The 14,224-nt window shown below is 23.9% G+C and overlaps 2 protein-coding genes across 6 annotated transcripts in view; one reads left to right on the forward strand and one right to left on the reverse strand.

The window, feature by feature from the left end:
- The first annotated feature begins 1,954 nt into the window (after positions 1–1,954).
- LOC126905197 (uncharacterized) overlaps positions 1,955–14,224 on the forward strand; it is a 19,798-nt gene continuing 7,528 nt past the window's right edge. Inside the window, exons 1-2 of one of the 3 annotated variants that reach the window (XM_050684695.1) lie at positions 1,955–3,484; positions 6,570–6,798. In XM_050684695.1, the coding sequence (XP_050540652.1) occupies positions 1,990–3,484; positions 6,570–6,595 (1,521 nt within the window). In that variant the 5' untranslated portion in view covers positions 1,955–1,989 and the 3' untranslated portion in view covers positions 6,596–6,798. Of the gene's footprint in view, positions 3,485–6,569; positions 6,799–14,224 lie in introns of those variants that run through there. The other 2 variants (XM_050684697.1, XM_050684696.1) reach the window with 2 other exon arrangements.
- Positions 9,990–14,224, reverse strand: part of LOC126905200 (sentrin-specific protease 1-like) — a 16,407-nt gene continuing 12,172 nt past the window's right edge. Inside the window, exons 2-7 of one of the 3 annotated variants that reach the window (XM_050684705.1) lie at positions 12,389–12,568; positions 12,071–12,174; positions 11,682–11,831; positions 11,421–11,553; positions 11,221–11,325; positions 9,990–10,955 (exon numbers count right to left, since the gene is read on the reverse strand). In XM_050684705.1, the coding sequence (XP_050540662.1) occupies positions 10,369–10,955; positions 11,221–11,325; positions 11,421–11,553; positions 11,682–11,831; positions 12,071–12,174; positions 12,389–12,560 (1,251 nt within the window). In that variant the 5' untranslated portion in view covers positions 12,561–12,568 and the 3' untranslated portion in view covers positions 9,990–10,368. Of the gene's footprint in view, positions 10,956–11,220; positions 11,326–11,420; positions 11,554–11,681; positions 11,832–12,070; positions 12,175–12,388; positions 12,576–14,224 lie in introns of those variants that run through there. The other 2 variants (XM_050684704.1, XM_050684706.1) reach the window with 2 other exon arrangements.

Here is a 14,224-nt window from a genome sequence, read left to right on the forward strand (position 1 = left end):
ATTAATGTGTAAAAAAGCGTGGGTGCTTTGTACCATATTTTTTGTATATTAAGCGTCCGACGCTGTTTTCACAATAATACTAGTATTTCTCGTTCATTATTGTTTTAAGTTTATTTTAAAAATAATTTTTACTTTTTAGTTCGATGTGCTTTAAAAGCGTGTGTTTTTAGTCTTTTTAAACTATATTTATTTATAATCTGTCACATTTATCAATTTTTATTGAATAATGTATGACAAATAAAATAGCAGAATAGAATGTTAAGTAAACAAAAATTCTCTTGATAACTATCATAATAAATAATTAATGGGCTGTCGAAACATATTATTTGCGTCACTGGCATTATAATACCAAACTAATGATAAATTTTACTTTAAGCAATCTTTAAACATAAATGGTTGATGAGATAAAAAAACTGATATGATTAAAATTTTTTTCAATTTTTTTTTATCATACAATCGAGTTAAAAAAAAACGCTTCGATGCAAATGTTTAGATAGTGTTAAATTTTAAAAAATAAGTGGATTATTCCAAAATCTACATGATCTGCTATTTTCTTATTAATATCCTGAATGAAAAAGGGATTATTAAAAAATATTATTTCTCATAAAAAAATTGTGTTGATCCATATACTTTTCAATAAGTTATAGCATTATAAAGTTAAAAACCCAGCACAGGGGGGTTGCGGCACAGTGGTGACGAGGCATAGTTGGATCAAGTAAATGATATCTGACAGTGATTAAAATCACTATCAAAAATAAACGCTTCGATGCAAATCTTTAGATAGTGTTTAATTTTAAAAAAATTGGTGTTTTATTCCAAAAGCTACTTGATCTGCTGGTTCCTTATTAATATCTCGATTAAGATAAAGTATGTCGAATGAAAAAGGGTTTATTAAAATATATTATTTCTCATAAAAAAAATTGTGTGGATCCATAAACTTTTCAATAAGTTATAGCATTATAAAGTTAAATATAATATAAATAATAAAATCGAGAATTTTCACACGAAAATAGCATTCAGTAGCCATTTTCACCGTGAAGACAAGTCCAGAGGTCAAATTTTTTTTTTTCAAATTAAAGTATATTACATTAGCTTTAATTTAAGATATATATAAAAGTGTCAGACCTTCCGGAACATTTTCAAAAGTTATGTTGAAAAAGTAAATTTGTTGTGAAAAAGTTGTCATTTTAAATCCCCCCCTGTGGGCAGGTTAAGTGTCAGATTTACAAAAAAAATATACCAAATGATAGGTAAAGACATCAAGCATCTATATAAAAAAAAATTATATTGATACGTTAATTTTTGAAAAAGTTACGGCAGTTTTTAGTAAAAAAAATTGAAAAAATTTCGAAAATTAGCGATTTTTAAATTTTTTTGGAGGTTTCCCCCATTTACGGGGAACGAGGGAAATTTTTTCAATTTTGAAGGGTAATGTCTTTGACTAGATACGATTTGTGATCTTTTGACGTATCGTTGAAAGAAATCCGTTCGGTGAGAGCTGAGAAAAAGTGGTAACAGACACAAAAAAAAAAAAAAAAAACACATCATAGTAAAACCAATACCTTCTCAGCTTCGCATCGAAGCTAATAGGTGTTTTCAAAAGAAAAATCTAAATTTATGGATTTTGATCTCTTCAGTGAAAAAGATTATATAGATATTACTGCAGTTTATTGAACCAAATATTTTTTTTTTTACAAAAATAAAATTTTTTCAATAGTTCACGAGAAAATGAGTGTTTTACTAAATTTCGAACACTGTATGTATAATATAAAAACTATATAATAATTTGCGTGGTGAACAATATAATTATAACTAACATCATATTTAAAGAAACAATGATTTATTGACTTATTTATTACTATTTTGTTAAATTATAAAATACACATTTTTGGGAATTAATATGATATATAAAAAGAATTATATGAATTTTTTGTTATTCAAATATGTATTATCGTATTTGAAATAATTTTTTTTTTTTGAACTATTAAAATGATAAGTAAATTTTTAGTATTTATTTTTCTAATACTATCATGTTTCTATAGTATAATTTCGAGTGAAATATATCTCGATTGCTATTATAATAAGTATATATTATATAATTTGAACACAAAAGTTATATATTTCAACAAAATTGTATCAGTAAATACACCCAGCCATGTTTTAATCGAAAAATTCGCTAGTGGTCTTCAATTCTTGGGCCCAATTGTAGTAGCAATGCTTCAACAAATAGAAGATGAACATCGTGTAAAAAGAAATGAAATAGAAAAAACAATCAAGTCATGGTCTACAAATGCATTCAAAAACTCGCAAGGATTATTGTTTACAAATTTTTACTTGAATAATCTTTCCAATACCTTACTATTGCAAACATATCAAAATGTAACATATCAAACTAGAGAATTAAGTGATCATGAAATTTTTATAGATGAATTTAAGAAAATTTATCCAAATTTAATTGCACAACTAAAACAAAACGTTTTAGATGCATGTTATGAAGGTAATCTAATAAATTTTTCCAATATTTTCATTCGAAACCATCAATTTATAAGGGGAAATTATTTCATTGAGATTATTAATGATATTTTACCTAATAGTGAAACTATTAAAACTATATTCATGGAAAATAACATTGAACAAACAATGAATAAAGTTCAAGACACTGAATCTAATTTAAGAGCTTTTTTTAAAATACAATTCGAAGATGAAATAATGAAAAATATTTCCTATCATCCTATTGAAATGTTGTTTTCCAGTTTATTTGATGTAAGTAAAAGAGATAAATTAAATGAAATAATTGAAGTTCGAATTAATGAAAAACTGGAAAACGGAAAATATCCAAACATGGCAGTATTGTTTGACATGATTAAACACACATTTGATGTTGACTGTGTAGAATCATTCCAACGTCAAATAGTAGCTGCAACAGTTTATCCATATTATGTCTGCGTTGCTAAATTTGCACTTGTATTGAAAAAAATAATTTTTGGTGTTTATACTTATGAAACTGAAGTAATTTCTAGAGTTATTCTTCATAAAGATATAATAAGTAATACAGGTTTATTTTTAAGAAATGTAATTGATCAATTAATATGTAAAATTGATTTACCAAATAGCGTTGTAAATCACTTGGAAGCCACTAATGTACTATTACTGGGAATAGTAGAATTAGTAAGGTCTCAAAATATTTATAAATTTAAATCAGGATATTTGAAACAACTTTATTGGAGATGTGCTAATACTATGAAATTAAATCTAATAAAATTTGACATTAAAGTGGATAATCCTGATACGTATGAAAAGTACGAGTGCGACGAAATTTTATCTCAATTGAATAACAAAATTATTACTATTAAATCTCTTACAGAAAGTTTAAAAAACGAATATTGGTTATTTTTATATTTTTCTCAGACATTAAAAGTATTCTCATTTAACGACATGTTTTCGGAGGAATTAAAATGTAACATTGTCCAAAGGAATAAAGAAGGTACGCTATAATAATACTTTTTTAATATATATATTTTTCATCGTTTCCTGCATAAACATGCTAAATAAGCCCATTTAAATTATTATAATTATTGATATTTTAAAATGTAACTACTTCTACTTCTTTATCCTAAGCTTTATGCCAACTACTTGGGGTCGACCTCCCTTATCCTAAACTTCCACTTGATACGATCTCCCACTTCATCTAAACTCACAACAGCTTTCCTCATGTCGCATTCAATAATTTCCATCCATCTTCTCTTTTTTGGTCTTATTCTATCTCTTCTTCCTTCAACATACATTTCAATAACAGTTCTTACAGGTACCGATTCCTCTCCTCTCATATCACGATCAAACCATCTAAGTCTATTTTCTCTCATCTTAATCATAATTAACGCTGCACCAATACTTTTTCTTATATGTTTGTCTCTTATCCTATCTTCACTCGTCACTCCACTTATCCATTTAAGCATTCTCATCTTTGCTACACTCATTCTCTGCTCTATTCTCTTGTCAATCGCCCAACACTCTGAACAATACATTATATATTGTTGCAATACAGTTTTATAGAACTTACCTTTAAGTTTCAATGAAATTCTTTTATTGCATAACACACCAGACATTTCTCTCCACTTCAACTACCCGCACTTAATACTGTGTCTTACATCCTCATCAATACCACTGTTCTTTTGCACAACTGATGCTAAATATTTAAAACTTTTCACCCTTCCTATCACGACCTTGCTTATTGTCCGTGATGTCCTCATTTCACCTACCTCGTGTTCTCCTTTATCGATCTCGTACACAATATACTCTGTCTTACTCCTACTAATTCTTAAACCCTTATCTTCAAGAGTAATAATTTAAAAACATTTTAAGTTTCAAATTTTTCAAAATTTCAACAAGTACAAGTAGCTAATTGGTTTTTTATGACATCGCTGTCACAGTTCTGGAGTGTTTATTGTCAATTATGACTGTCCATAGATATACTTTCTGTATTGTCAGTTAGTGTATTTATAAACTCATAACCATGTGCCTTACTACCATTGATAATAAATGCTGTGTACCTCCAAATATCAACGTCATAAAAATCTAATTTGATACTTTTATTTTTAATCCCTTGTGTATTACACATATATATTAATTCAAAAAATTGAAACTGTAAATCTTTATATCTAATAAACAAATAAAGTTATACTAAAAATTCAAATGTCATTTACTATTAAATGAAAAATTAATTTTAATAAATTAAAAATATGTGTTCCCATTTCAAAAAACAAAGTTAACACCCTTACCAGGCATAAGGGATGAACTTAAAAAGTATTACATAGTTAATAATTTAAGAATAATGTGTAACTAAAAAAAAAATGTTTAAATTATTATTATTCTGTAAATAATTGAGAGCGTTTTAATAAAAAAATTACTTTGGTAGATATATATTAGTTAAATTTCTATCAATAATATTTGTGTATTCGTTGATTTTGTTACATCAACGTATGATTCTATCAATTATATATTGACAATAATATATATATATATATATAATAGTATATTTTATAGATTGTTCAGATAAAGAATCTACATACATAAATAAATAAACACATATCAAAATTCAAAAACAATATATTTTAGCATTTTTCTTTCAAAAATTATTAATATATCAGTCAAAATTTTAGGATAAATATTTTTTTGAGATAGAAACATTTTATTACATAGGGTGGGTATGTAGAACGAGTGAAGTATACGTTGGAAGTACACACCAGTATGAGCTGTATCTGAGCAATATATTAAAAAATAATAGAGAAATGATAATTAGATCAAAAGTATTGTCAGTTAGATCTCTTCCACTCTGTATACAGGTGATTAATTTATTGTTTATCACTAATTGATAATCACATTATCTCCTAAAGTATTAATAATTTTTTAGCTTCGATGCGAAGCTGAGAAGGTATTAATTTTACTATGATNTTTATTTTAATAATGATATACATATTTGAATAAATTAAATGATAAAAAATGGTCCAGCTAAAAAATTAACTAGTTGATACACACTTTTCAACTAATATTTTGTAAGTATTTTATATTTTTAAATGTACACTGGAGGCGAGATACGAGTTATGTTATTGTTATTACTAGACATTTCTCAGTCATACTCCTCCTACCTAAGCATATAAGTGTTAATAAATTCCGAAATACTAATCCAAAAGTTGTTTTCGAAAATACATTCTCTTAATTAGATCACATGGTGATGTTTATTACTGTTAGATATCATCTATACTTATCCCAACAATCACTCGTCCATTCATACATATTAATCAAACTATAATATTAATAATTTTTTTATTGATTTTTCAATGTTTTTATCAATGTATCTATTCTAAAAAAAATTATATTCATCCAATAAAATCTAAAGTATTGTCTGGATGTGAAGAGTGATGTTGCTTTATACATTTTCCGACCGTACTCATTCTCTCCCTATATCGTATCAATATGTCAATAATTTCCGAAATACTAGTCCAAAAGTTGTTTTCGAAAAACCAACCATTCTTTAAATTAAATCACTATATAATAAATAAGCTAATTAATTATATTTGTTCCTATTAAAAAAACTTAAATTAATACTTTTAAAAGGGACAAAGGATAGACTTAAATAGCATTTTACTACTTATATAAATCAATAAATTAATACAGTTTAAATAAACAAAAAAAAAGTTGCCAAAATTATTATTGTTTTAGAAGAAATCTAGTAATCAACAATAAATTAATCACTTATTATAATTCCTTGTGATATACAAATTGAGTTACAAATATATAAAAATCAAATAAATTTTGTTCCAATTATCATTTCGCTGAACATTATTTAAAAATAATAATTTGCTTTCTCATGCTATGTTCAAAGTGTATTTTCATATAAACTAAAAAAAGAATTAAGAAAGTGACATATATGTCACTTACTTGTTCAATTTTTATTTTTAAGTGTTTAAAAGTTTTATTTTATAACTTATGTCATTTCTAAAATTACCAAGTCAATTAAAACTAAAACCAATTAAATATGAAAAGTATAGATATTTTTTTTATTTTTACAGGCTATTTTATAATGGGTAAAGAATAAGATTTTCAGAATGTTTTGACTATTAATAAATGAAGCACAAAAGTCTATAATATTTTATTTTTAAATTATAAGAGGATTTCTAAAATTACATTATATTTATATTGAGTTTTGTTATTTTATTTATTTTCTAATGTTTTTCAGCAATTCGACATATTTTATTTACTGTTTAAAAATATAAATTATACAATTCATTGAAAATATATTATTCTCAATAACATATTTTGCTAGCAATAATTTTTTAATAATATATCAAATGCATATCTACTACTTTTTAAAATAATTCTGAAAATAAAAAAATTATATTTCACAAGTATAGTATGTGACATATACTACATATATTGAAAATACAATGTATTTTTGATACTAATAAGTTACTTTAATATGAAATTCGTTGCACATAATACCAATATTAGATGCTGTGATTAAATTAACAATGTAATATAGAATTTATAAGCTGAATTCTATATATTATATAAATTAAATTAGTAATTTTTGAACGAAGCTAATGGTAGAATTAGATCATAGATTTGCGTCTTTGCCAGAGGACAAGTTAAAGATTCATATACATATTATAGTATATATAGTCACCATACTGCTCTGAATAGACACATAAGGTGCTCCATCCCACCTATCATTTATTACTACCAGTACTTGTGGCATTATTAATATTAAACAATATGACAATTAATTAAGATAATTCTTATGTTAATAAATAAAGATCATTATATTTTTCTATCAATTTTTTTATTATATCTTATATTTTTCTATCGAGAGACATCATTATTATAAATAATAAATAGTAACCCAAAGCAACTCGCACAATTATTTTATATTTTCATTCTTTTTGAACTATTATACAAGGTCATTAAATTTAACATAAACCACTTGCTAAATCACAAAATAAATACAATATTGGAAAAATTATTTTTGATTTCTTCTAGATTTTATAATACATACTTATTATTCTGTAGTCTGTAAATCATTGTCTATTAGTCATGTAAATCTATTAAACTATTCTGAAAATATATAATGATAAAAACCTAATGTAATAACTATAAGGAATTATTTAGTTATGACGAGACAACTATTTATAGTAAAATAATCTGTAATAATTAACATATTCGAGTAATAAACAGATAATACGACAGTTTACTAAGCGTTCATTAGTTCATTAGCAGTTACGGTATTTAAAATCAAATTTATAGGTTTTGTAAATATTCAAAAATTGTATAATTTTAAAATAATATATTGTATTACTATATACACAATGTATTATCTGTATAAAATATATTATATAAAGTAAAATAGTTAACCTTAGAATTTTAGATTCAGTTTATTTTTTATATTAAATGATAATTAGAAAACTATCCATGCATACAATTTGATTATAATTAATATAAATTAATAACAATAGATAATTTTAAATAAAAATAATGATGTTAGTAATGTCAGCAATTTATTTATTGTAACTCAGTTTGATTTATTGTTGTACAATATTTATCAAAAAAATCCAATAAAAATATTTTATCATAATAAGTTAATCACTAAGGTGTTATAGAATTTAAATAAGGAATATATAGTTAATATTGGTACAGAAAATTGTGAAATTGCAATAGTTGATATAACAAAAAATATTACTGTGGTTATAAAAACAATTAGTAATTTTAATTTAATTTCCATGAAATGGAATAAAAGAAAATCATTGCCATATGTACAACAAAAAGAGTAATACACATAAATAGCATCCAATAAGATGGCAGAAGATTGCCATGTTTTTTTTTACTGTTTTTATTTTGATTCCTAAAATGCTATATTTTGTTTTAACTTATTAATAAAAAAACTGTGAAACAATCTAAGTAAATAAATTTAAAATATCATTTACAAAAAAATGAAATGTAATTGAATAACAAAAAAACAATATGATTTTATTGTTGTGATGCTTTATTATTGCCAGAATGCTTAAAAATATTATCTATTATTTTGTTAAATGTTATTTCGTGTTTAGATATTATGATTTGGCCAGACATGGCATCTAAAAAATATACAAACATTAGTACATATAATAACTAGTAAATATATTTGTATAGAATATACAAGGGTTCAAAAATTAAGGAACAGGGTTCTAATTGTTCGTAACAATTGACTTGTTTTTCTTTATTTATGTGCTTTAAAAGCGTGTTTTTTTAGTTTTTTTAAACTATATTTATTATCCAATGATTTTTTAACTGCTATTTAGAAAAGAATAATAATACTAGTGTACTATGATATAACTAGTATTTTTTCACTGCAATAAAAAGGAATAAATCTGTTTGGGATTTACACCAACAATATTCATATTGTTTGAAACATTATGGCTTATTCAATGACAGCATTTTAACCAACATAGCGTGATCTGTACACACGACACCCCAAAATCATTCAAGTAAATTTTACTTAATTAATTAGCCACAAGTGATCAATTTTTATTATATAAATTTTTCTATGAAAAATGTAGTATAAATTAAAAAGTTATTTTTTCTTTGTAGTTTCAAAATTAGTCTTCCAGACTTAGTTCGATTTACTAACGCGCTATCAATATATCAACATATTCAATTTGCATTTTTATCACAATTTAATGTTTATACCACGAAGTACTTAAAAAATTTGAAGCTTATTAAAAGCATATTTAGTGTTCCCACAAAAACTAAAATTTGCGGCCATTTCTCTTATCATACAAAAATCAATTGCTGTTCTCGTATATGCACTAAAACTTTTAATGGTGGCCACTTTAGGCAACAAAATATTTTTCTGAAAATAAAAAAAACAATTACTCATCAATTCCCATAATTAAATCATATATATACATATTCATAAAAATAATAATATTATTATTATTATTTTTATGAATATACAATGTTACAATTATAGTTTAATCATTATTTAAGTAGTTGGTATCTTACCAGTATTAATATAGGCTCTAGTCAGTGTCGTATTTTGGAGGGGTGTCCTCCATGTCTGGACTTAAAAAAATGTCTAATATATTGGTATTAACTTTTTTTTATAATATATTATATTTATTTACAATAAAATAAATGGTATTTTAAATAAATAACAAAATTGAAGATAATTTGATAGGATTCGACGACACGTATTTATCTACATTTTATCAGAGATTTCTAAAAATTATTTGGATTTCATTGGATCATTTAGATAACAAAAATACCCTTAGCAAAAATATAACAACAACGGAAATATTCTGAACTTTTAGTTCATTTTTAAATTTATTTTATAGTTTATCAGTTTAGAGAATTATAAACAAATAAGTTTAGTTACCCCTATTCAATATACCGCATTCATAAAAAATACAGAAAAGAATTTTTTATAATTAAAATAGTATTTAAAAAATAAACAAAAGTTATGAAATTCTTTATGAATCGTCATTTAGTAAAATTAAAATTAAGTTGTTAAGATAGTAGATACGCTTGTTAATTTAAAAATTTATAATTGGCTGACTTTTTAACTTAATTGTATCCATAACTGTATATTATAATATTTGTATATTCACATAACAAGAACATTAAATTATTTCAGTTAAGATAAATTTATATTAAATTTGAATTTCTTAAATGAAATGTTACAAAGAAAAATAAGATTAAAATAAAATAACAAAACAACAATTAAACATAGAAAAAGTAAAAAAATGTTTGGTGGTATACAAATAAAAATTTCAATTTATAGTGAATATTAAGAAAATTGATATAAAATACAAAAATAAAATTTCATTCATAAAAATATTAATTGAATAGCTCGCCAGCAATAATTTCATTTTTGTGTCTTAATCTTATAAAAGGCATAAAATTTGCATTTATTGGTGTTGTATCTCCTCGAGACATTTTTTCTGCCAGCTCAACAGTAAATGGCCCACAATCATGTCCATTGGTTTGGCGAGATGTCTCGCCTATTTGTAATGTCCATGTAGAAGCTTTTCCTTTTTTGTCCATCTCCCATTCAATTAAGAAATTTTTTAATACCATTGGATAAGGACCCTTATACGACTTAAGACTATCATATGATGTCACAGTCTTTTCAGGTATATTAACCACTGTCAATATCCAATGACTCCCATATACATTCATGGGCACAAAAAGTAATTTTATTGTGTGAATATCTTTTTTTATCCATCTTCTTACAGCTGGATAACCTCCTCGAAGATACGCTACAATAAAATCAGTGACAACTGCATAAACTTCACCTTCTGACCGTTTTACTATCATTTTAATGTACTCATTAATTGTGTCTGAAGTATACCATGATGTGGGCGATTTAAATGAAGGTGCATTATACTGATCAAGAGATTTTGTGTTCTGATCTTGTATAACTTCTGCAAATGTAACCATATTTAAACATTTTTCATAAAATTAATAAAAAACTTTGTTGAACAGTTTATAATTAGTTAGGTTTATTTAAGGTTTTGGAATATGAAATTAAACACGTATAATTACTTTTGTTTAAATGGACCCCCTTAATGACACGCCTCTGCAGAAGTTATATTAATTTAACTCGTATTATTATAATTAATTATGTTTAATAAATATTTTTTTTTTATTTAATTTTACATAAAATAAATAGATTAAATAACTAATTACCTTTTTCTTTCTCTGATACTTTTATTACTTCAATAGTGGACAGAGCAAGTAAATTTACGTCATTCGGCGTATTTAAGGTCAAAGGATTAGAACTAACTTTTGGCTCTAAAATAATTTATGTTTAAAAATATTACATATTTGTTTCAAAAATCAAAACTTCATATTTTTTAAAAATGAATTATATTTTAAAAGTTGTATACTTTTTATGACTTTTTCATCTTCTTCGGATGAATTTCTTTTTAAATTTGGTCGAGCAGTAGTATTAGAAGATATCTCAAAAAGTTGTTTTTTTATTTCGGATTTTTTGCGTTCCAAATTTTTCTTATGAAAACTCTTAACGGATCATAAAAATATATTTAATTATATGATAAATTTATTTAAGAAATCTGCTTTAAGTCCAAAAAATGGTTTAGGGTATACCCTAAAATCTTTTTATTGAAATAAAGCATAATAAAATATACCTTTTCTAACAAATCAGCTGATATTAATAGCGGATTGTCTTTTGAAATTGCTATATTTTTTTTTTCTGTTGAATTTAAAATTTCATTTTTATATTTTTCAGATTTTTCATTCTGAAAAAGTGTTCCGAATTCTCTTTGCTGCATCATATTCTAGGTAACCAAAGAGATATTTAAATAAACAAATAAACTATACTTAATATTATATTATTATCTTCGATAAAAATTGAATTTCCCATAAAAATCTAATAGAAAAAATAGCAGAATAATATTAAACATTATGTTACCGCATTTATATTAAGGGGGTTGATAGTTTATTTTATATTTTTGAATCAGACAAACCCCAATAACATAGCTAAATCGAATAAATATATTAATATAATTATAGTTACCAATTTTTCTGGAATAATTTTATCATTTTTATTCGTTTTTCGATACGTGCGTTTTTTTGGAATAATGGAATTTTTTATAGGATAAATATTTTTATTAATAATTGCTGCAAATTTAATATAATTTTAATAATTATTAATTAAATAATCAATTTCGAAAAAGGTTTTTAATATTAAAATAGTTAAATTAAAGTAAAGCGACTGAATTATTGTTATATATGAATAAGAGAACTTATTATTAATTTTTCTTATATTTTATATTAAAAAACTTTTTCTCTATTCGAAATAGTTAGTTTAATTATTAATCTTAATAGTGTTTACAGATAATTCTTCCATCTTTAGTTGACTTTTTTGATATTTGTCCTTTATTTGTATTATTTAAAACACAATTGGAATGCATGAAACGACGATTCCATATTTCTTCAACTCTGCGTATGACCTTATGTAAGTTTGATTCATTTGCTTGACCAAAAATATTTTTTTCACTTGCCATATCAGTAACTAATTAAATAAATCTTAATAATTACACAAGACGATAGTTTATTTTTCACGGGAAAAAACGAAGTGAACTGAAATGTCGATAAAATCAACATTTACATCTAATTGTCAAGGAAACTTAATTGTAAAAATTCATTAAAAAAATGTATAAGCCAATTATAAATAAATTTAGTATAAACAATACTTATTTATTTTAATTGTATTATTGGTCAAAGAATACAATATTTTAAGAATTTATTACAGAGAATTATCAATATATATATATTTTGATTTTTTATCATAACCCACTCAATTACTTGCAGAATAATAATAATTTAAACATTTTTTTTTTATTATCTTTAGTTACACATTATTCTTAAATTTTTAACTATGTAATACTTTTTAAGTTCATCCCTTATGCCTTGGAAGGGGGTCAACTTTGTTTTTTTAAATGGTAACACATATTTTTAATTTAATAAAATGTTTGAGTTTTTAATTTAATAGTAAATGGCATTTGAATTTTTAATATAACTTAATTCGTTTATTAGATATAATCATTTAAAGTTTCAAATTTTTGAATTAATATACAGGTATAATACACAAGGGATTACAAATATAAGTAGCTAATTGATTTTTTATAACATCGATATTAGCAGTTACACAGCATTGTTATTATCAATTGTACTAAGGCACATTGTTATGAGTTTCTAAATACACTAACTGACAATACAGAAAGTATATCTATTGATAATCATAATTGATAATAAACAATCCGTGACTGAGACAGCAATGTCATAAAAATCCAATTAGCTACCTGTATTTACAATCCCATGTGTATTATACATGTATATTAACTCAAAATTTTGAAACTTTAAATGTTTATATCTAATAAGCTAATAAAGTTATATTAAAAATTCAAATGCCATTTACTATTAAATTAAAAACTCAAACATTTTATTAAATTAAAAATATGTGTTACCATTTAAAACAACAAAGTTGACCCCCCTCCAAGGCATAAGGGATGAACTTAAAAAGTATTACATAGTTAAAAATTCAAGAATAATGTGTAACTAAAGATAATAAAAAAAAAATGTTTAAATTATTATTATTCTGCAAGTAATTGAGTGGGTTATGATAAAAAAAATCACTCTGTATATATATTTTAAAGATATTTTGAAGAAAAACTTTTTGTATTTGTTTGTTTATTTATTACATTACTTTACAAATGATAGAGATTTTTTATGAAAGTTCAAGTGGAATAAATTTGATATCAGTTAACAGAATATTTATGCATGTAAAATTTAATCTGTATGAAATAAAATATCAACGTTTGGATTTATTCTCTTGCAACTATTAAAAATTTTGCCCATGTGAAATTGCTATTTCCATTTAGTTATTAACAAAAAACATCATGCCATGCGATTATAATCAACATAAAAATTTATTAAGTTGAATATATAATATAGTTTAACAATATAATTAATAATTGAATTAATGACATAATAATTCTGATAAAAGTAAATAACAGGAGATTTGAATTAATTTTAACGACTTTAATAAATCGAAAATAACTTTAGGGTTTCACTACCTTATAGGTTTAATTATTATTTGCATTTTAGCTTCGATGGGAAGCTGAGAAGGTATTGGTTTTACTAAGATGTGTTTTTTTTTTTTTTTTTT

The sequence above is a fragment of the Daktulosphaira vitifoliae genome, unplaced genomic scaffold (assembly GCF_025091365.1).
Source record: "Daktulosphaira vitifoliae isolate Bord-2020 unplaced genomic scaffold, ASM2509136v1 Scaffold_4, whole genome shotgun sequence".
Taxonomy (NCBI): Eukaryota; Metazoa; Arthropoda; class Insecta; order Hemiptera; family Phylloxeridae; genus Daktulosphaira; species Daktulosphaira vitifoliae.